The sequence below is a fragment of the Pogoniulus pusillus genome, chromosome 37 (genome assembly GCF_015220805.1).
Source record: "Pogoniulus pusillus isolate bPogPus1 chromosome 37, bPogPus1.pri, whole genome shotgun sequence".
In the NCBI taxonomy this organism is placed as follows: Eukaryota; Metazoa; Chordata; class Aves; order Piciformes; family Lybiidae; genus Pogoniulus; species Pogoniulus pusillus.
Genome location: NC_087300.1, coordinates 7145921 through 7167001, shown reverse-complemented (window position 1 = coordinate 7167001; position 21081 = coordinate 7145921). Strand labels below are relative to the sequence as shown.

At 53.9% G+C, this 21081-nt stretch overlaps 1 protein-coding gene and 1 long non-coding RNA gene across 2 annotated transcripts in view; one reads left to right on the top strand and one right to left on the bottom strand.

Annotated features, from left to right (window-relative positions):
* SDC3 (syndecan 3) overlaps positions 1 to 16961 on the top strand; it is an 80261-nt gene extending 63300 nt beyond the window's left edge. Inside the window, exons 2-5 of the mRNA XM_064172397.1 lie at positions 4765 to 4882; positions 5330 to 5976; positions 10291 to 10564; positions 13200 to 16961. Of these exons, the coding sequence (XP_064028467.1) occupies positions 4765 to 4882; positions 5330 to 5976; positions 10291 to 10564; positions 13200 to 13366 (1206 nt within the window). The 3' untranslated portion in view covers positions 13367 to 16961. The remainder of the gene's footprint in view (positions 1 to 4764; positions 4883 to 5329; positions 5977 to 10290; positions 10565 to 13199) is intronic.
* LOC135190905 (uncharacterized) overlaps positions 1 to 21081 on the bottom strand; it is a 614761-nt gene that overhangs the window by 538006 nt on the left and 55674 nt on the right. The window lies entirely within an intron of this gene.

Below are 21081 nucleotides of genomic sequence, written 5' to 3'. Positions count from 1 at the left end.
CAGGGCAGGTCTAGGCTGGATGTTGTTAGGAAGTTGTTGTCAGAGAGAGTGATTGGCATTGGAATGGGCTGCCCAGGGAGGTGGTGGAATGCCCATCCCTGGAGGTGTTGAAGAAAAGCCTGGCTGGGGCACTTGGTGCCATGGTCTGGTTGCTTGGCCAGGGCTGGGTGCTAGGTTGGACTGGCTGAGCTTGGAGCTCTCTTCCAACCTGCCTGATTCTATGATTCTCTGATTCTATGTGCAGGGCTTTTTCTCTCTTCTTAGTTGTCCCAGAGGTGCTGCACCACCACCATAAGCTCAGCCTTGGCCAGAGGTGGGTCTGTCTTGGAGCCAGCTGGCATTGGCTCTTCTAGACATAGGGCAAGCTCCCAGCAGCTTCTCACAGAAGCCACCCCTGTAGCCCCCTGCTCCCAGACCTGCCATGCAAACCCAGCACCGTTTCCAAGGAGACAAAGCAAGCTGCTGCCTCACAGGGACATGTGCCCTTTGCTCTCAGCTGCCTCTTGACTCCATCCCATCTCTCCTGGCCTCATCTCTCTCCAGGCTGTTTCCTCAGCACCATGAGCAGTGTTGGGCATCCCAGCATCTCCCCAGGGTGAATCAGTGCTGAATCACACCTCCAGGGCACATCATTCCCATCCTCAGCCTCCCACTGCCACGGGGTTTGGCCTTTGGGGCTTGGCAAGAGGCAATTCCTTATTCCCTCTGGATTAATTCTGGTGGATGACAGGCTTCAGTGAGCTGCTGGTGACCATGGATTAGAAGCTCCAGGAGAGTGCATTATCTTTGGAGCAAAGACTGAATCTTCTCAGTGACATGGGAAGTGTGTGGCAGAGTGGCAGGGTATAGCCAGTGGCTGCTGTCACTAGAGATGAGGGAATGGATCCAGCCAGGAGAAACTCAGCAGTGTCTGCAGCAGGGACAGACACTTAAAAGCCAAACTCCTCCTGACCTTCCCAAGACATTTATACTGTCAGGAGTGTGCTGTCAATGTCACCACGGGTGGATGACATCTGCAGCACCCCAGTAACTACATGGGCAGGGTCTGGGCACAAGGCATCTCCTTGGCTTAGGCACCATAGCAGCAATCAGCTCACAGCCCCTGGGAAGGGTTCTCACATTTCCCAACTCCAGGCATCAAGGGCTGCCAGGTTTGCTGTCCCTTGCCAGCTGATGGGTTGCAGGAGAAGGGATGTGGGGACAAAATGGCAGTCAAGACATGAATTTCTGTGCCCTGTGGTAGCACAAAGGGTAATGGACACAAGCTGTGAGTAGCAAAGGCTGAGAGCCCTGGGGCTGGTGAGCCTGGAGAATCAGAGAATGATAGAATCAGGCAGGTTGGAAGAGAGCTCCAAGCTCAGCCAGCCCAACCTAGCACCCAGCCCTGCCCAACCAACCAGACCATGGCACTAAGTGCCCCAGCCAGGCTTGGCTGCAACACCTCCAGCCACACAGACTCCACCACCTCCCTGGGCAGCCCATTCCAGTGCCAATCACTCTCTCTGACAACAACTTCCTCCTCACAGCCAGCCTCAAGCTCCTCTGGCACAGCTTCAGGCTGTGTCCTTTCATTCTGTTCCTGGCTGCCTGGCAGCAGAGCCCAACCCCACCTGGCTACAGCCTCCCTGCAGGCAGCTGCAGGCAGCAATGAGCTCTGCCCTGAGCCTCCTCTGCTGCAGGCTGCACCCCCCCAGCTCCCTCAGCCTCTCCTCACAGGGCTGTGCTCCAGGCCCCTCCCCAGCCTTGCTGCCCTTCTCCAAACACCTTCCAGCACCTCAACATCTCTCTTGAGTGGAGGAGCCCAGAACTGGACACAGCACTCCAGCTGTGTCCCCTCATGTCCCATCACAGTCTAAAGCAGGGACAGAAATTTCACTACAGGTTCCTGCAGTGCTCTAAATGACCCAAGCTAAGTGCAGGGCCAGAAGGGTTTGGATATCAGCAGCTCTGCAGCTACCATGGACACTACACCAAGCTCAGAGAGGAAAAGCATTGCCCACTGGACCCCAGTGGACCTTTTCTCCTGCAGCCATAACAGGGCTGAGTGAGGGCAGTCTGCACACCCCCAGCTCCCTCAGCCCCAGAGGGGAGCTGAACAATGCTCAGCAAGAGCTAAAGGGTGGGGGGCTAGAGGCTGGGGCCAGACTCTTGTCAGTGGTGCCCAGGGACAGGACAAGAGGCAGTGGGCACAAACTGGCACCCAGGAGGTTCCATTTGAGCAGCAAGAGAAACATTTTTGGTGTGAGGCTGCAGAAGGCCTGGAGCAGGCTGCCCAGAGAGGTTGTGGAGTCTCCTTCTGTGGAGAGCTTCCAACCCCACTTGGCCATTGTGCTCCTGAGCAAGCTGCTCTGAGTGCCCTGCTTTAGCAGGGAGCTTGGACTGGACGATCTCCAGAGATCCCTTCAACCCCCACCATGATGTAGTTCTGTGGTTCTCTGATTCTCTGCTCCCATGAATCTGTTCAATGTCACTGGGACCTGTTCAAACCTCCTTTTAATTCCAATCTGGAATGAAAACAAAGAAGCTGGAAGCTCTTATCAAGAGCTAAAACTCTCCAACAGGTGAAGGGGACCCTTCAGCCCCTTTATTCTGAATTTGAGCACTAACCTGGCTTGTTACATCTTGAAACATCTGATGCTATCTGGCAAATCAAAGCCTCCTTGCTCGGCTTGTAATGAAGTGTCAAACTGTTCCCTTGCAGCACAAACAGGAGACACTTTGATCTGCAAAACAAGATGTTTAAGAGCCCTGCTAGCAAGGGCTCTTCAGGTACTCACACAGCTGGGAAGCATTTGAAGTCTGATGTTGTTTGCTATTGAGAAGGGGCCAGGCTCTTCGCAGTGGTGTCCTCTGATAGGGCAAGGGGCAGTGGACAGCAGCTGGGTGCCAGGAGGTTCCACCTCAACAGAAGGAAAAACTTATTTGGTGTGAGGGTGATGGAGCCTGGAGCAGGCTGCCCAGAGAGGTTGTGGAGTCTTCTTCTGTGGAGGCTTTTAAATCCCATAGAATCATAGAATCAGGCAGGGTTGGAAGGGACCACAAGGAGCAGGCAGTCCCAACCCCCCTGCCATGCCCAGGGACACCTTACCCTAGAGCAGGCTGCACACAGCCTCAGCCAGCCTGGCCTCAAACACCTCCAGCCATGGGGCCTCAACCACCTCCCTGGGCAACCCATTCCAGCCTCTCACCACTCTCCTGCTCAACAACTTCCTCCTCCCTTCCAGCCTCACTCTCCCCACCTCCACCTTTGCTCCATCCCCCCCACTCCTGCCACTCCCTCACAGCCTCAAAAGTCCCTCCCCAGCTTTTTTGGAGATCCCTTCAGATCCTAGCAGGCCACAAGAAGGTCCCCTGGGAGCCTCCTCTGCTCCAGCCTGCACAGCCCCAACTCTTTCAGGCTGTGCTCACAGCAGAGCTGCTGCAGCCTCTGAGCATCCTCCTGGCCCTGCTCTGGACACTCTCCAGCATCTCCACATCCCTCCTGTCCCAGGGTCTCCAGAACTGGATGCAGCACTCCAGGTGGGGTCTCAGCAGAGGGGAGCAGAGGGGGAGAATCCCCTCCCTGGCCCTGCTGGCCACACTGCTGCTGCTGCAGCCCAGGCTCTGCTTGGCTCTCTGGGCTGCAGGTGCACACTGCTGGCTCCTGCTGAGCTTCTCCTCCAGCAGCACCCCCAAGTCCCTCTCCTCAGGGCTGCTCTGCAGCCACTCACTGCCCACCCTGGAGTTTTGTTTGTGTTTGGGATTGCATCCAAGCACAAACATCCATCTGGATGTGTTCCTGGATGTGTCCTGGGTGATGCTGCTTTCGCAGGGTGTTTGGACTGGTTGATATCTACATAGAATCAGCCAGGTGTGAAGAGACCTCCAAGCTCATCCAGTCCAACCTAGCACCCAGCCTAGGTCCTATATAAGCCTCACCATGCTATGATTGTACAATTCCATGATTTTATCAAGGTCTCCTATGAGGAGAGGCTACAAGAGTTGGGGCTCTGCAGCCTGCAGAGGAGAAGGCTTCCAGGAGAGCTTGGAGTGGCCTTGCAGGATGTGCAGGGGGCTGCAGGAGGGCTGGGGAGAGACTATTGACAAGGTCTGGGAATGGCAGGATGAGGAGGAATGGGTTTGAAGTGTGAGAGGGAGATTGAAAGTGGATGTTAGGAAGAAATTGTTTGCAGTGAGGGTGGTGAGAGACTGGCACAGGTTTCCCAGCCTCACCTGAGGCTCAGGGCAGAGCTCATTGCTGTCTGCAACTGCCTGAAGGGAGATTGTGGCCAGGTGGGGTTGGACTCTGCTGCCAGGCAAGCAGCAACAGAAGAAGGGGACACAGCCTGAAGCTGTGGCAGGGCAGGTTGAGGCTGGATGTTGTTAGGAAGTTGTTGTCAGAGAGAGTGATTGGCACTGGAATGGGCTGCCCAGGGAGGTGGTGGAGTCTGTGTGGCTGGAGGTGTTGCAGCCAAGCCTGGCTGGGGCACTTAGTGCCATGGTGTGGTTGGTTGGGCAGGGCTGGGTGCTAGGTTGGGCTGGCTGAGCTTGGAGCTCTCTTCCACCCTGCTTGGTTCTGTGATTCTGTGATTCTATCATTCCTGGAAATACTAAAGGTCAGGCTTGATGTGGCTCTGAGCAACCTGCTCTGGTAGGGTATGTCCTTGCTGACTGCAGGGAGATTGGTCAAGATGACCTTCTAGAGCCCCTTCCAGCTCAGTGCACTCTGATTCTGTGACCTGGCCAGGCTGGGCTGCTCACAGGTCTCTCCCCTCTTGGCTGCAGGCTCAGCGCTGGCGCAATGAGAACTATGAGAGGCCTGTGGACCTGGAGGGCTCCGGGGATGATGACCCCTTTGGGGATGATGAACTGGATGATGTCTACTCAGGCTCTGGCTCAGGCTGTAAGTAGCTGTGGGGTCCCTGAGGAAGGGTCACAGGGGAGCCTGGCTGTGGGTTTTGGTGGGACTGGAAAGAGGATTGTCATGGGATGTTGGGGCAGAGGTCACTCCTTATCCCTCTTCCTAGAGCTACCCTCCTGCCCTCTCCTAGGCAGGAACTGTCCCAAAAGTTGGGCTCAGCTGACTCAATGTCCTATCTCAGTCTCTGGCCATACTGGGCAGGGTTAGCCCTTCCCCAGCACACCAACATGTGCCATGTTTTAGTGCCTTCATCCACCTGAGAGAGGAGCTTTGGCCACCACATGGGAACTCGCAGCCCTTGGTCTCTGCTGAGCCTGAGCCCAGCCCACGATCCCAATGGCTTTAGGGCTGTGGGCAGGGACTTGTCAGCACTGGGAGGTGCTGGGGCAGCAGCAGCAGCTTCACCATTCACTCTTCTTCCCCTTTCAGATTTCGAGCAGGAGTCAGGGCTGGAGACAGCAGCCACCCTCACCACGGACACCTCCGTCACGCTGCCCACCACGGCGGCCGTGCTGCCTGTCACCCTGGTGCAGCCTGTGGCCACCCCCTTGGAGCCCTTCCCTGCTGAGGACACCACCCCCGAGCAGACAACCAGCCTCTTGTATATCCCCAGGGTGACAGAGACACCCATGGTCCCCAGCTGGAAAGCAACCACCACCACCACCACCACCACCACTGCCACCAGCGAGTCGCCTGCCACCACCACCAGCTCCACGACCGCCGCGACCACCACTGCAGCCACCACCACCACCACAACCACCACCACTGTGGCCACCACCACCACCACCAGCAGCACCACCACAGCCACTGCCAAGCCCACCACTGTCCAGAGGTTCCTGCCTCCCTTGGTCACCAAGGCAGCCACCACTCGAGCCACCACCTTAGAGACGCCAACCACCTCCCTCCTGGAAACCAGCACACCAACAGAGGTGGCCACGTCGTGGCTTGTCCCCAGCAGCACAGCCAAGCCCAGGTCCCTGCCAAAACCAAGCACCTCCAGGACTGCAGACCTCACAGAAAAAAGCACTGCCTTGCCCTCCAGTCCTGCCACGCTGCCACCCACAGAACCCCCCCAGGTAGGAGCTCTTCTCGCCTGCTGTAGGGCTGTGGTAGGAAGGGTTTGTGGTTGATCTGTTCTTAGCTGGTTGAGCTGAGGGAGACTAAGCCAGGCTGGGCTCTTCCCAGCTCTGTGGAGAGTGGAACATTTGGGGAACTGGAGAGGTGGGAATAAAGCCGGGGGGGGGATGGGGGTTTAGCTTGGGGAGAGCTTGGTGACGAGGCTGCAGGAGGACAGGTGGAGGGCAGCCAGGGGTATGGCACATGCCTGGTGTCCCTGACTCTGCAGCTCCCTCAGGCAGGATGGAAGCAAGGCTGGGGGTCCCTCAAGGTCCAGAGAACAGAGATTAACAATATCTCTGTGCAGAGGAGCAAGATCTGTTCTTACAGGTTTCCATGTTGTGAAATTAAGGTGCAAGTGAGACAGTTTGTTAAAGGGTAAAGTTGGGCAAAACAGAGGGGGAGAGAGAAGGAGGGAGAGAGAGAAGGAGGGAGAGAGAGAAGGAGGGAGAGAGACAAGGAGGGAGAGAGACAAGGAGGGAGAGAAGGAGGGAGAGAAAGAAGGAGGGAGAGAGAGAAGGAGGAAGAGAGAGAAGGAGGGAGAGAAAGGAGGGAGAGAAGGACGGAGAGAGAGAAGGAGGAAGAGAAAGAGGGAGGGAGAGAAGGAGGGAGAGAAAGGAGGGAGAGAAGGAGGGAGAGAGAGAAGGAGGAAGAGAAAGAAGGAGGGAGAGAAGGAGGGAGAGAGAAAAGGAGGGAGAGAGAGAAGGAGGGAGAGAAAGGAGAGAGAGAAGGAGGGAGAGAAAGGAGAGAGAGAAGGAGGGAGAGAAAGGAGAGAGAGAAGGAGGAAGAGAAAGAAGGAGGGAGAGAAGGAGGGAGAGAGAAAAGGAGGGAGAGAGAGAAGGAGGGAGAGAAAGGAGAGAGAGAAGGAGGGAGAGAAAGGAGAGAGAGAAGGAGGAAGAGAAAGAAGGAGGAAGAGAAGGAGGGAGAGAAAGAAGGAGGGAGAGAAGGAGGGAGAGAGAAAAGGAGGGTGAGAGAGAAGGAACAAGAGAAAAAGAGAAGCAGCAGGGATTATATTAGCATCAGCTGCAGATGGGGAGAGGTGTGTGAGAGAGAGACGTGTGTGTGGCTCGGGGATGTTCACTGGAGCTGGTGAGGAGTTCTCTGAGTTGATTTGCATCCTTGAGCACTCAGCCAGGCAGCTTGGCTGAACCCGAGAGGGTAACCAAGGCAATCTTTATCTCTGTTGATTTACAAGAGAGAGACGTTTTAGGCTCTCACAGGGTCCCACTGCCACCACCTCATGGGGAATGAGCCTGGTGTCTGGGCTCAAGGTACCATTCCAAGCCCAGGGGGGGATTGGGGGTCTGGTTTAGGGGTGAACCTCGTAGCATAGGGTTATAGTTTGGACTTGGTGACCCCGGGCAGCTTTTCCAACCTGACTGTCTCTGTGATTCTGTGAACTGCTGCACAGTTACAGCTTGCTGGTGCATTTCCAGCCCGCTGGGTGTCCTGAGCAGGGGATTTCATCCCCGGATCCATCTCCCATTGCCAGCCCCTCGGGGCCCCTTTGCAAAGAGCTCTGAGTGAAAGGTGCAGTGATGAGTCTAAACTAGTGCCCTTCTCTGGCTGCAGAGAGCTCTGGGCTCTCGCTGACCTTCAATTAATCTCTGTCACAAAAGCTCCTGCTGGTGGGGAGCAGTGAGCCATGTGCTGGTGCCCCGGGCTGTGTGACATGGAGAGGGCTCCTGTCACCAGCCCCTGCTTCTGCCCATCCTCCTCTTTGCTCATCGCCATGCAGAGCGTTCCCAGGCAGCTGTGAAGGAGCCTTTGGCTCTGCGAAGGAGGGATCCAGGGAGGCTTTGGCTGGAGGTGTTCAGTGGGGACCTGCCAGCTCAGTATGGGGACATGTAGCAGGTCAGGCTACTGGGAGAAGTCCCATGCCACGGGCAGGGACATAGAGTGGGAGATGTCCCTGCTCATCAGAGGGAAGTGGGAGATGTCCCTGCTCATCAGAGGGAAGTGGGAGATGTCCCTGTTCATCACAGGGAAGTGGGAAGTGGGAAGTGGGAGATGTCCCTGCTCATCAGAGGGAAGTGGGAAGCGGGAGAGGTCCCTGCTCATCACAGGAAATGGGAAGTGGGAGATGTCCCTGCTCATCACAGGAAATGGGAAGTGGGAGAGGTCCCTGCTCATCACAGGAAATGGGAAGTGGGAGATGTCCCTGCTCATCACAGGAAATGGGAAGTGGGAGAGGTCCCTGCTCATCACAGGAAATGGGAAGTGGGAGATGTCCCTGCTCATCACAGGAAATGGGAAGTGGGAGAGGTCCCTGCTCATCACAGGAAATGGGAAGTGGGAGATGTCCCTGCTCATCACAGGAAATGGGAAGTGGGAGAGGTCCCTGCTCATCACAGGGAAGTGGGAGATGTTTCTGCTCATCACAGGGAAGTGGGAGAGGTCCCTGCTCATCACAGGAAATGGGAAGTGGGAGAGGTCCCTGCTCATCACAGGAAATGGGAAGTGGGAGATGTCCCTGCTCGTCACAGGGAAGTTGGAACTAGACCATCTTTAAAGTCACTTCCAAGCCAAACCATTCTGTGACACTAGAGAGGGTCTGGGGAGTTTGGTCCTGAGAAAGCTGCAAGTGTGAGAATGTGCAAGAGGCAATGAGGAAGGCAGGGCTGGGCTGGAGGGGGATGGAGAGACTCATCTCAGAAGGTCTTGTGAGGAGCAGCTGAGGGAATTGGGCTTGTTCAGCTTGGAGAAAAGGAGCCTGAGGGGAGACCTTCTGGGTCTCTACAACTCCCTGAAAGGAGGTTTGGGTGATGGTCTCTTTTCCCAAGGAACAAGCAGTAGGACAATAGGAAATGGCCTCAGATTGCACCAGAGGAGCTTTAGGTTGGACATGAGGAACAATTTCTTATTGGCCATGCCTGGAGGGGTTTCAAAGCTGTGGAGATGTGGTGCTGAGGGCCATGGTTTAGTGGTGACCTGGCAGTGCTGGGTAAAGAGTAGCATTGGATGATCTCAAAGGTCTCTGGTCCTCTGTTCTGCCTGGCTTGTGTTTGCTTTCCATGCTGGTGTTGTCACTTTCCAAAGGGACTTAGCTAGAGGCCATGTCAGAGAGGCTCCATTGTCCTGGCTCAGAGGTATCCATCTTCCTGTCCATCCTTCTGCTCCTGGATGGCTGAAGGGAGAAAAGGGAGAAGGAAGAGACTCCCCTGGGGCTCATCCAGTGGCATCCAACCCTTACGTGGCTCTGTTGCTGGAGCTTGAAAGGGCTGCATCACTTCACATCTAGCAAGGAGGCATCTCTGAGGTGTTTCAGCCACCATCAGTCTACACTGGGGACAGAGAGCCCAAATGGTGATCTGGTCTGGGATGTGAGGCTCTCTTTAGGGTGAGCAACACAGAAGAGGTGAGAGTTGCTGCATCTGAAGGGCATCTGGGATAGGGACAGACAGGAATTGTCCATCTGAGCCACACTCAGCCTTTTGGTGACCACTAAGATGTTATGTTGCTTGCTGCAGCATAAATGTCCACCTTAGTGACACAGGGAAGGGACATCCTAACCTTATTCTCCATGTTCCTTGCTAAGGTCACCCTTTGATTGGTACTGTGATGTCCCTCTTCACAGGACAGCAGAGTGCCCAGGTGGGCAGCAGAGCCAATGGCATCCTGGGCTGGCTCAGGAGCAGTGTGGGCAGCAGGACCAAGGCAGTCATTACACCTTGTACTCAGCACTGCTCAGGCCACACCTGCAGTGCTGTGTCCAGTTCTGAGCTCCTCCATTCAAGAGAGATATTGAGGTGCTGGAAGGTGTTGAGAGAAGGGCAGCAAGGCTGGGGAGGGGCCTGGAGCAGAGCCCTGTGAGGAGAGGCTGAGGGAGCTGGGGGGGTGCAGCCTGCAGCAGAGGAGGCTCAGGGCAGAGCTCATTGCTGCCTGCAGCTGCCTGCAGGGAGGCTGTAGCCAGGTGGGGTTGGGCTCTGCTGCCAGGCAGCCAACACCAGAAGAAGGGGACCCAGCCTGAAGCTGTGGCAGGGCAGGTTGAGGCTGGATGTTGTTAGGAAGTTGTTGTCAGAGAGAGTGATTGGCACTGGAATGGGCTGCCCAGGGAGGTGGTGGAGTGGCTGTGCCTGGAGGTGTTGAAGAGGAGGCTGCGTGAGCAGTGCAGGGGTTAGCTAATGAGAAGAGCTGGGTGCTAGGCTGGACTCAGTGACCTTAGAAGTCATTTTCAACCTGCTTAATTCTGTGATTCTCTGACACCAGAGGTGCTGGGGGCAGGAACCACCTTCTGGTCCTTGCCTCCTGCTCCACCATGTCCTTTCTCCCAGATGGAGCCAGGGGAGGTGACGACAGTCCTTGACAACGAGCTGGAGGTCCCAGTCAGCAACGGCCCCAGCGGGGACTTTGAGATCCGGGAGGAGGAGGAGACGACTCAGCCCGAGCTGGGGAACAACGAGGTGATGGCTGCGGCCACCCCGCCCGGCGCGCCCGGGCCCGGCAGGAGCGCACAGCCAGGGCTGCTGGACAACACCATCGACTCCGGCAACTCGGCTGCTCAGCTCCCCCAGAAGAACATCCTGGAGAGGAAAGAAGTCTTGATAGGTGAGACCAGAGGTCCTGGGCTTGTGGGAGGCAGGGCTGCTGTCTTTGGAAGGGGGGGAGGGAGGAGAGGCAGCTGGGTTGGTTGTCCATGCCTCAGGAGAGGGCATGGTCTTTGGCAGGTGTTGGCAAGAGAGGGCATGGTCTTTGGCAAGAGAGGGCATGGTCTTTGGCAGGAGAGGGCATTGTCTTTGGCAGGTGTTGGCAGGAGAGGGCATGGTCTTTGGCAGGTGTTGGCAAGAGAGGGCATGGTCTTTGGCAGGTGTTGGCAGGAGAGGGCATGGTCTTTGGCAGGAGAGGGCATGTTTTTTGGCAGGTGTTAGCAGGAGAGGGCATGGTCTTTGGCAGGTGAGGGCATGGTTTTTGGCAGGTGTTAGCAGGAGAGGGCATGGTCTTTGGCAGGTGAGGGCATGGTTTTTGGCAGGTGTTAGCAGGAGAGGGCATGGTCTTTGGCAGGTGAGGGCATTGTCTTTGGCAGGTGTTGGCAGGAGAGGGCATGGTCTTTGGCAGGTGTTGGCAGGAGAGGGCATGGTCTTTGGCAGGTGAGGGCATTGTCTTTGGCAGGTGAGGGCAGGAGAGGGCATGGTCTTTGGCAGGAGAGGGCATGGTCTTTGGCAGGAGAGGGCATGGTCTTTGGCAGGTGAGGGCATTGTCTTTGGCAGGTAAGGGCATGTTTTTTGGCAGGTGTTGGCAGGAGAGGGCATGGTCTTTGGCAGGTGAGAGCATGGTCTTTGGCAGGAGAGGGCATGGTCTTTGGCAGGGTGTTGGTGTAGCAGCAAACCTTGGCTCGCCCACAGTCACTTGCCAATATTGCTCCAAGGCTAGAGGGGTCCCCTCAGGTCCTTGGCAGGAGAGTGCAGAGCTGTGCACAAGTTGATTTTGCTAAGGTGGCTTTCTAGGGGGGAATAAAAAAGGGATGTGAGTGGAAAGCTGAGCTGTGCTGCTGGCTGAAGACCACCAGCCACCTCACACTGCCTGGCAGAGCCACTTGTCCTAGCCAGAGAGATGGGGCAGTGGTGCCCATGTCTCACTGCCAGCTTGAGGAAGCTGCAGGCAATGGCATGGCCAAGCAGCTATAGTTCTGGTGGTCTTCAGCTGAGCATGAGGGATGCCAACAGACATCCAAGTGAGCAGCTCCTGGGGAGTACTTTCTGCACCATCCCTGCTGTGTGAGAGGAAATGGCCTCCAGTTGCATCAGGGGAGGTTTAGGATGGACAACAGAAGAAACTTCTTCACTGACAAGGTTCTCAAACACTGGCCCAGGCTGCCCAGGGAGGTGGTAGTATCCCCACCCCTGGAGGTGCTTAAAAGAGAGAGAGATGTGGTGCTGAGAGCCATGGTTTAGCATCAGACTTGGCAGGGTAAGGGAATGGTTGGAGCTGATCTGAAAGGTCTTTTCCAGCCAAAGCTTTTCTGTGGTTCTGGGAGGTAACAGCCTGTGCAGGGACCTCTCTGCCTGGGCTGCCTCAAGCCAGTCCACCACTCCCTGTGCAGTTATCTACTACAACCTTCAGGTCCTCTTCACCTTTCAGCATCACTGCTCTTGGGCGCTTGTTGAAGCTCCTTGAGTCATAGAATCAACCAGGTTGGAAGAGACCTCTGCCCACCTATCCAGCCTGGCCAGGTCCCTCTGCAGGGCTCTCCTACCCTCTAACAGACCCACACCTGCTCCTGACTTAGTGTCATCTGCAAAATTACTGATGCTGGACTCAATCCCCTGGTCCAGATCATCAACTGATTCCTGGGGGACACCTCTAGTGCCAGCTACCAACTGGATGTGGAACTATTCACCACCACTCTTTGGGCCCAGCCTTCCAGCCAGTTCTTCACCCCATATCAGAGCCACACCATTGCCCAGGTGGCCAAGAGAGCCAGTGGCATCCTGGCCTGCATCAGCAATGGTGTGGCCAGCAGGAGCAGGGAGGTCATTCTGCCCCTGGACTCTGCACTGCTTAGACCACACCTTGAGTACTGTGTTCAGTTCTGGGCCCCCCAGTTTAGGAGGGACATTGAGATGCTTGAGTGTGTCCAGAGAAGGGCAACGAGGCTGGGGAGAGGCCTTGAGCACAGCCCTACGAGGAGAGGCTGAGGGAGCTGGGATTGGTTAGCCTGGAGAAGAGGAGGCTCAGGGCAGACCTCATTGCTGTCTACAACTACCTGAGGGGAGGTTGTGGCCAGGAGGAGGTTGCTCTCTTCTCTCAGGTGGCCAGCACCAGAACAAGAGGACACAGCCTCAGGCTGTGCCAGGGGAGATTTAGGCTGGAGGTGAGGAGAAAGTTCTTCCCTGAGAGAGTCATTGGACACTGGAATGGGCTGCCCGGGGAGGTGGTGGAGTCGCCGTCCCTGGAGCTGTTCAAGGCAGGACTGGACGTGGCACTTGGTGCCATGGTCTGGCCTTGAGCTCTGTGCTAAAGGGTTGGACTTGATGAGCTGTGAGGTCTCTTCCAACCTTGGTGATACTCTGATACTGTGATTAGTTCCTCACCCTCATTGTTAGTTTCCCCATCCTGAGATTCCAGGAGAAAGGTTGCTTGCAAGCTCTCAAAGCACAGCCCAAGCTGGAACCCAACCTTTTAACCCCCAGGATGGTTAGTGCCAGGTGGGCACTGACAGCTGTGCCGCTTCTCTGTGTTGCAGCCGTGATCGTGGGCGGTGTGGTGGGAGCTCTCTTTGCTGCCTTCCTGGTCATGCTGCTCATCTACCGGATGAAGAAGAAGGATGAGGGCAGCTACACCCTGGAGGAGCCCAAGCAAGCCAACGTCACCTACCAGAAGCCCGACAAGCAGGAGGAGTTCTATGCGTAGAAGCAGAGCCTGGCGTGCCTCGCGCTCCTCCCTCCCCGCTCCAAACCTCCCTTCCTCCTCTCCTTCATCCACTCTCTCTCTTTCTCTCTCTCTCTCCCTTTTTATTTGGATCAGACTGTGAATTTAAAAAGCAAAACTGGCAACAGCTAACAGAGAAAGGACATCTTCAGCGTGATGGAAACTCAGAGCTCAGACCGAGCACCTCTGGCCTTGCTGCAGCGAGAGGGATGGGGGCAAGGAGCCGGCACCAAGGAACCTGTGCCCGGGGACCGCGGGATGGGGGTGGTGGAGCTGGAGCTCGCTGCCCTTTTCCCACCAACACAATGGACTCTGGGATCTGGACACCTTCTACCAGCCCTGGGGTGCAGGGAGGGGTTGGTTTGGATTTATCTTCCTCCTTTTTTGTTTTTGTTTAGGTTTGGTTTGGGGTTTTTTTTTTGTTTCCCTCTGGAGAGGAGGGAGGTTTTTCTCTCCCTCTCTCTGCTCTTGGTTTGGGATGCTCTTGTGGAACGGGGTCGGTTGCTCTGCAGGAATCCCCTCGCTCCCTGCTTCTGTTCCAAGAGAGGACCCAGCTCTCAAATCCACTACAGACCTTGAGGAAAAAGCACAAGGGGCTGGAATACCTGAGGCCCTGGGGGTTTGCTCTTGGAGTGGGGAAGGCAGAAATGCTCCCTTGCCCCCCCCTCTAACCCCCTCCCCAACATGGCCAGTATGCTGGAAGTGATCTCTTGAGATCAACTCTCAGGAGAGCTTTGTGGAGCAGCAAGAAGCTGCCCTTGGGCTTAGCTCCTGCTGCCGCCGCCACCACCTCGCTTCACTGCATCGCTGTGCACCGCCAGAGACCTTAGAGCTGCAGGACCTTGCTGGCCACTGAGGGCTTGGCTTGAGAAGGGACCTGGCTCCTGCTGGGTTGTCACTGTGACCAATAAAACTCAGCTTGTGCAGTACGACCGCCGGCGCTGGTTTTAAAATGGAGCAGGACATTGCTTGTTGGGCAGCTGGCAGGGAGAGGAGCTGGAAGTGGAGAAGTTCAGTCCTCTCCCTGGTGCCTCCAGAGGGGATAACAAAGCTCTGCAAGGTGTGAGCTGCAGCCTAAGAAAAGGAATGCAAGGCAGAGCCCATGCTCTGTCCCCCTCAAGGTCGAGCAGGGGTCCCCATCAGGCCACTTGCAGTCAAAAGATGAGGAAGATGAGGCTGAGCAGTAGCTCTCCACCACCCAGCCCCAGGGCTGCTTGGCTGCCACATCACTCTTCATAATACCCAGGACTGATGGTTTGTGTTTCTTCTGTTACTGCTTAAATTTCAGTACAAGCCACAGGGCACCCAGGAGCCTGAGAGCAAGAGATGCTGGAAGCCATCATCACCTGAGCGCAGTGATTTCCCCTCTGAGGTTACTGAAGGTGCAGAGCAAGAGGGCCTGACCCAGAGCCCAGCTGTGCCTTCTAGAAAGGCTTAGATGTTTTGGAGCAAGATTCTGCAGAGGAAAAGTCAATTAGAGATCTCAGCAAGCTGGCTTTTAATTAGCTGAAGTGCAGTTTGTGGTGCAGTCAAGGAGCTTTGCTTGCCATCTTTGATGGTGTCCCATGGAGATTCTGGCTTTGCTCTTAGAGCAGCTGAAATGAGATAAATGAGGGGGGGGAATGGGTTGCTTTGACTTTGTTGCATCCTAAATTAACCTGCACAAACATAGTGACACTTTGGCCCCTCGGGGTGTTAGGGGATGGAAGGATTTATGACCCTGGGAGAGGCTACCAGACAGCAGAGCTGCTTGTGTTAGGAACTGGAGAGGCCAAATGCATCTTCCAGAGCTCTATCAAGCTATACATATATACACTCACCTACATACACAGTTATATGGAGATAGGAAATGGAACCCCTGCAGCTTCCCATTGCCCTGCATGCAGTGGCTGGAAGGGATTTGTGAAGCTGGGAGGTTTGGGCTATGCTGCCTTGGGCTCTGCAGTGAAGGCACTTGGAGTTTAGAAGGCCCCTGGGGCTGCATCCAAACCAGCGTGGCCAGAGATGGAGAGAGGGGTTCCTGCCCCTCTGCTCTGCTCTGCTCTGCTTTAGGGAGACCTCACCTGCATTGTTGTGACCCCCAACACAAGGGAGACATGGAGCTGCTGGAGCAGGTCCAGAGGAGGCCACAAAGATGATGAAAGGGCTGGAGAACCTCTGCTGTGGGGACAGGCTGAAAGAACTGAGGCAGTACAGCCTGCAGAAGAGAAGGCTCCAGTGAGACCTTAGAGCTGTGTTTCAATACAAGGGGACTTGCAGAAAGGCTGAGGAGGAACTGTTCAGAAGGGCCTGTGGGGATAGGATGAGGAGCAGTGGCTTGAAACTGGAGCAGAGGAGATCTAGGTTGGATATCAGGAGGAAGTTCTGCACAGTGAGGGTGGTGAAACACTGGCACAGGTTGCCCAGGGATGTAGTTGAAGCCTCATCCCTGAAGACATGGTGTGGCTTGGTGTGGCTCTGGGCAGCCTGCTCTAGCTGGAGATGTCCCTGATGCCTGCAGGGGAGTTGGACAAGATGCCCTTGGAGGGTCTCTTCCAACCAAATTCATCCTATGAATTTGTGCCTATGACCCAAAACAGTGAAATAGTGACCTGCTCTTTCTTTAGGGCAGGGAACAGAGCCTAAAATCCCCATTTCAGAGATATCAGCCTCAAATTTGCCATTGTTTTGGCTCTGCTAGTTGAAAGAAGATGGTCCTGTTGGAATGGGCTGCCCAGGGAGGTGGTGGAGTCACTGTCCCTGGAGGTGTTCAAGAAAAGGCACTTAGTGCCATGGTCTGGACTGGCTAGGGCTGGGTGCTAGGTTGGACTGGATGATCTTGGAGGTCTCTTCCAACCTGTTTGATTCCATGATTCTATGATATATCTTGGATGGTGATGTTGAAAGGCAGCTGGTGTCAGGAGTGTGTGTGTGTGTGTGCACCCATTTCTTGGATTCATCCCATCTGCAGAGGATGAGGATGCTGCAAAGGGAGGGCCACACATCCAAAGATGTCTCAGTGCCAAGCTGGCTCCAAGAGCCACTTCCTCTGTTCTCTTGGAAGTGTCAGTTTCAACTCATGGATTTGATGGATTCGAGGGGTTTATTTTTGGGCCCTGTTGGGACCCCCCCAAAGGGCCTTGGCTGTTGGGGGAGGGAAGGTGTCAAGAAATCAAACCTCCTCATGGTTTGGGTGAGGGATACTTGGGCATGCCAAGTACCAAAGCCACCCCAACCCCACCAACTCTTTGGCCAAACGTGGACTTAATCCTTCGAGCTTGCATTAAAGAAAAACCAACCCAAACCCTCCCAGCTTAATCTTTTAAATGCTGATTTTCTTAGCTGCTTCCCCTAATCTTCTTCATGCCATTTCTTTCTCCCCCTATTTAATAGTCTGAAGCTCTATAATGCCATTTTTTTATTCACTCAAGCTTAACCTCAGCTCTCTCAGCTGGTGTTAAGTTGTAATCCCAGCGCTTAAATCCGTCACAGTGCCAGAAGTGAGAGGAAGGTTGGAAGTGGGAGGGGAAAAGGAGGCTGGGCAGAGCTTTTTCTTCTTGAAGTAATTAAAAGTAGAAGCTGATCACATGCAAAAAAACCCCCAAAACCCAACAGAACAACTCCCAGAAAGGTAGAGGTAAAGTGGTCATCAGAATTGACCCAGGCTTTGATTCGTTGTATGTGTGCCTGCTGCTTCCATGTGTTTGCTCTGTGCCTGCAGAGAGGAGGTGAGCTCAGGGAGGTTGGCTTTTGGCCTTGGAGCCCAGCTTCTTCTGGAGATAAATCTTTGATGGAGCCCTTGCTGTCACCTCAGCTCCCCAGGAGCACTGCACAGTTGTTGGGGTTGATGCTTAGAAGGAAAAAGAGCTCTTGTCTTGGTGGGGGATGGCTGATCTTGTGCCTTCCCTGCAGGGTAAGGAGTTGTGGGGTGGAGCTGAATCCCAGAATTCCAACATGGTGAGGATTGGAATGGACATCTGGAGCTCATCCTGTCCAACCCACTTGTAAAAGCAGGGCACCCACAGCAGCTTGCCCAGGATCACAATGTCCAGGTGGGTTTAGACTGTCTCCAGAGAAGGAGACTCCAAAACCTCTCGGGGCAGGCTGCTCCAAGGTGGGCTGAAGTGGGTTGTGCTCACTTGGGCAGGCCCAGCTGCCAAACCATTGCAGGAGCCTTTGGATCTCTGTTGCCAGATCAATGGGGATGGGTGAAACCCCAAGGAGACTCAGGTGAAAGGTGCTGCCAGGCCATGTGAGGGGTTGTGGTGGTCGTGGGCTGCAGCGTGGTCATCCCTGAGGCTGTGTGTGTGGCACCATGTGAAGGTAGTGTGTGGTGGCTCCTGGCCCTGCACTGAGTGCTGATGCTGGGCACCTGGTTGTGCCACGGGTAGCTGGAGGCAGATGGTGGGCAGCAGGACACAGCTGCTCCCTCCAGCAGGAGCTTCTGGGGCTATTGAGGGGTTCTGGGGGGAAGACAGATGAGGAAGAAGCAAGAAAGCACAGCAGGGAGGAACAGGAGCATCTTGTCTCAGCTGTTGGTTTGGCTGCAGAGAAGGTTTGGGGAGAATTAACTCCAAGGGTGGCTTGAGCACCTCCATCCCCTCCTAAAACCTGCCAGATTTGGCATCCTCCCCCTTCTGCACAAACTCAGCCTCTCCCCTAGCCCCTGCATGTCCCTTGTCGTGACACCACTCATGAACAGCTGCAGCCTCCCAGCTGTGTTCATCCTTCCAGATGTGTTTGCCCTTCCAGCTGTGCTGCCAAGGATGTGAGTGGCCATGTGGGCATGGAGAGGAGCTCTTCCACTTGCTTTTCCACTTCTCTCCGTGTGTGCTTTTGTGTGTGTGTTTGTGTGGTACACCAGAGCTGAAGGAAGGTTCTTGGCTCTGCCAGGTCCATAGTTTCAGGAGAGCTGCACTTGCAAGGCATGAGAAATGGTGTCAGCTCCTCTCCCAGCTGTGCTGCCTTCAGTCTCTCTGCTGTGATTTGCAGCAGATGATGCCTGGAAGGGGAGTGCTGGCTCCTGGGCCAGATAAATTAGGAGGAGGAGCTCAAAAGAAGGGCAGGACCAGAAAATGCATTTGAGAGCCCAAACAAGGAGCTGTAAGCAGGAGGATGGGAAGGGCAGGTGATGGTGGAGACCCCAGCTGGTGGCAAGATCCAGCTCCAGACAGATTTTGCAAGGCTGGGAACCAAGTTGCCTATTTCCTCCATAAACCTGCTTGACTTTGGACCTTCCTAGGACCCTGAGGTGGGATGCTGGTGGGGATCCTGCTGCAGGGAGAGCGATGGCACTGGGCTGGATGTGCCTTGGCATGCTAGTTTGCCTTGAAGTGTCCCATTCCCTCCCTGTTTTGCACGGAGGGTGCTGAGGATGCCTGGGTGGGAGCTGCTTTGCTCCCCTTGAGTCTTGACTCCTGCTCTTTAGCCTATCAGAGCTCTCCAACCCCTGCCATGAGTCACCAGCTGGAGGTTTCTCTGGGAACAAAACCATTTGCTAAAACCAGGAGTTGGTTTTGATTTGTTTAATGCTTTCCCTCCCCACCCCCCCACCCCCCCCTTAAACACCCTGTTTGTGGTTATAAGCATTGCTCAGTTTGAAGGTTTTCTACCTACAGGGACATTGAGTGTCCAACACTGAAAGGTTTCTCAGAGTAGGTGGCATCTCAGCGGGCACCTGGGCAGCTGCTGGAGCCTGTGGTGGCAGGGCTGGGGGTGTCTGTATGTATATATATGTGTATGTAATTAATAACTATGTATATATGTATATACCTGTGTGTGTGAGGCACAGGTTCAATGTAAACTCTGTACCTAAGGAGGAGGAAGAGGAGGAGGAGGAGGGTTTATCAGCCAGCATCGTGTGCTGGGGCTCTGCACCCCTCAGCCCCTGCCCTCTGCCGCGGGCTGCGGGATTCGGCCCCGCACTGCCTGCTCCTTCCTTTCTCCCTGCTCTTTGTCCCAGTGTAGCGATGGCCTGAGCCCAGCTTCTCACCACTGGGTTGGGCTCTGCCAGGGCTGGGGATAAGGAATCTTCTGTCCACTGCCACATCCTCCAGCTGGGGCTGATGTGGAGCCCAAGCCCCTGGGGGAGGCTCCGCGCTCGCTCCGCTTTGTCCCACGCACCTTGTGCCTGCAGCTCCACGGACGTTTCCACACCCACTCTGTAGAGCAGTCTCAGTCTGGAGTGTACAGACTGGTTTTTGTTGTGGTTTTCTTTCTTTTTTTTTTTGTACTATTATTTTCCCTTTTTCTGGGGGGGGGGTGGAGGGAATAAGTCACCCCCCGTGATGGTTTGGTTCTTTGTTTCACTTCACCTTCCAGAACAACTCATCCACCGCATCTCCAACGCCCTCGTGGGTACACACACGCATTAAGCTCCCCCTGGTCTGGGTCTCCCCCCTTTCTCCCTGGGTCTAAGTCCAGCTGACAATCAAACCAGACAGAACTGCTGACCTGAGAACAATCCAAATCCATTGCAGTTTGATAGAGTCACTTTTTAAACTCCCACGCTCCTCTCTTGGGCTAAGAGCCACCGCCAACCACATCGCCAGGAGAAGTCACCACCCATTGGGTCTTCTGTAAATAAAGCATCAAACCTTCTTGTGTGAATGGAAAGAAAGGAAAGAAACAAAAACAAAGACAAAGACAAACCTCCCCCACCCCAAAAAAACCCTCAACAAGCAAAACAATGTTCATGGTTATGAACATGGAACCTTCTTGTAGACAAGGAAGGAAGGAAGGAAGGAAGGAAGGAAGGAAGGAAGAAAGAAAGAAAGAAAGAAAGAAAGAAAGAAAGAAAGAAAGAAAGAAAGAAAGAAAGAAAGAAAGGAAGGAAGGAAGGAAGGAAGGAAGGAAGGAAGGAAGGAAGGAAAGAAAGAAAGAAAGAAAGAAAGAAAGAAAGAAAGAAAGAAAGAAAGAAAGAAAGAAAGAAAGAAAGAAAGAAAGAAAAGAAAGGAAGGAAAGAAGGAAAGAAAGAAAGAAAGAAAGAAAGAAAGAAAGAAAGAAAGAAAGAAAGAAAGAAAGAAAGAAAGAAAGAAAGAAAGAAAGAAAGAAAAGAAAGAAAGGAAGGAAAGAAGGAAAGAAAGAAAGGAAAGAAGGAAAGGAAGAAAGAAAAGAAGGAAAGGAAAGAAAGGAAACAAAGAAATAAAAGGAAGAAAAAAAAGAAGGAAAGGAAAGAAAGGAAAGAAAGAAATAAAAGAAAAAGAAAGGAAGAAAGAAAGAAAGAAAGAAAGAAAGAAAGAAAGAAAGAAAGAAAGAAAGAAAGAAAGAAAGAAAAGAAGGAAAGGAAGAAAGAAAAGAAGGAGAAGGAAAAGAAAGAAAGAAAGAAAGAAAGAAAGAAAGAAAGAAAGAAAGAAAGAAAGAAAGAAAGGAAAAAGAAAGAAAGAAAGAAAGAGAAATAAAAGAAGGAAAGGAAAGAAAGAAATGAAGAAAAGAAAGAAAAGAAAGAATGAAAGGAAGAAAGAAAGAAAGAATGCAATGAAGAAAAGAAAGAAAAGAAAGAAAGGAAGGAAGAAAGAATGAACTCCAACAGAACACACACCTCAAACCCTAAACAAAGCAAACAATGTTCATGGTTATAAGCATGGAACTTTCTTGTAGACAGTAGAAGGAAGGAAGGAAGGAAGGAAGGAAGGAAGGAAGGAAGGAAGGAAGGAAGGAAGGAAGGAAGGAAGGAAGGAAGGAAGGAAGGGAGGAACCCAACAGAACACACACCTCAA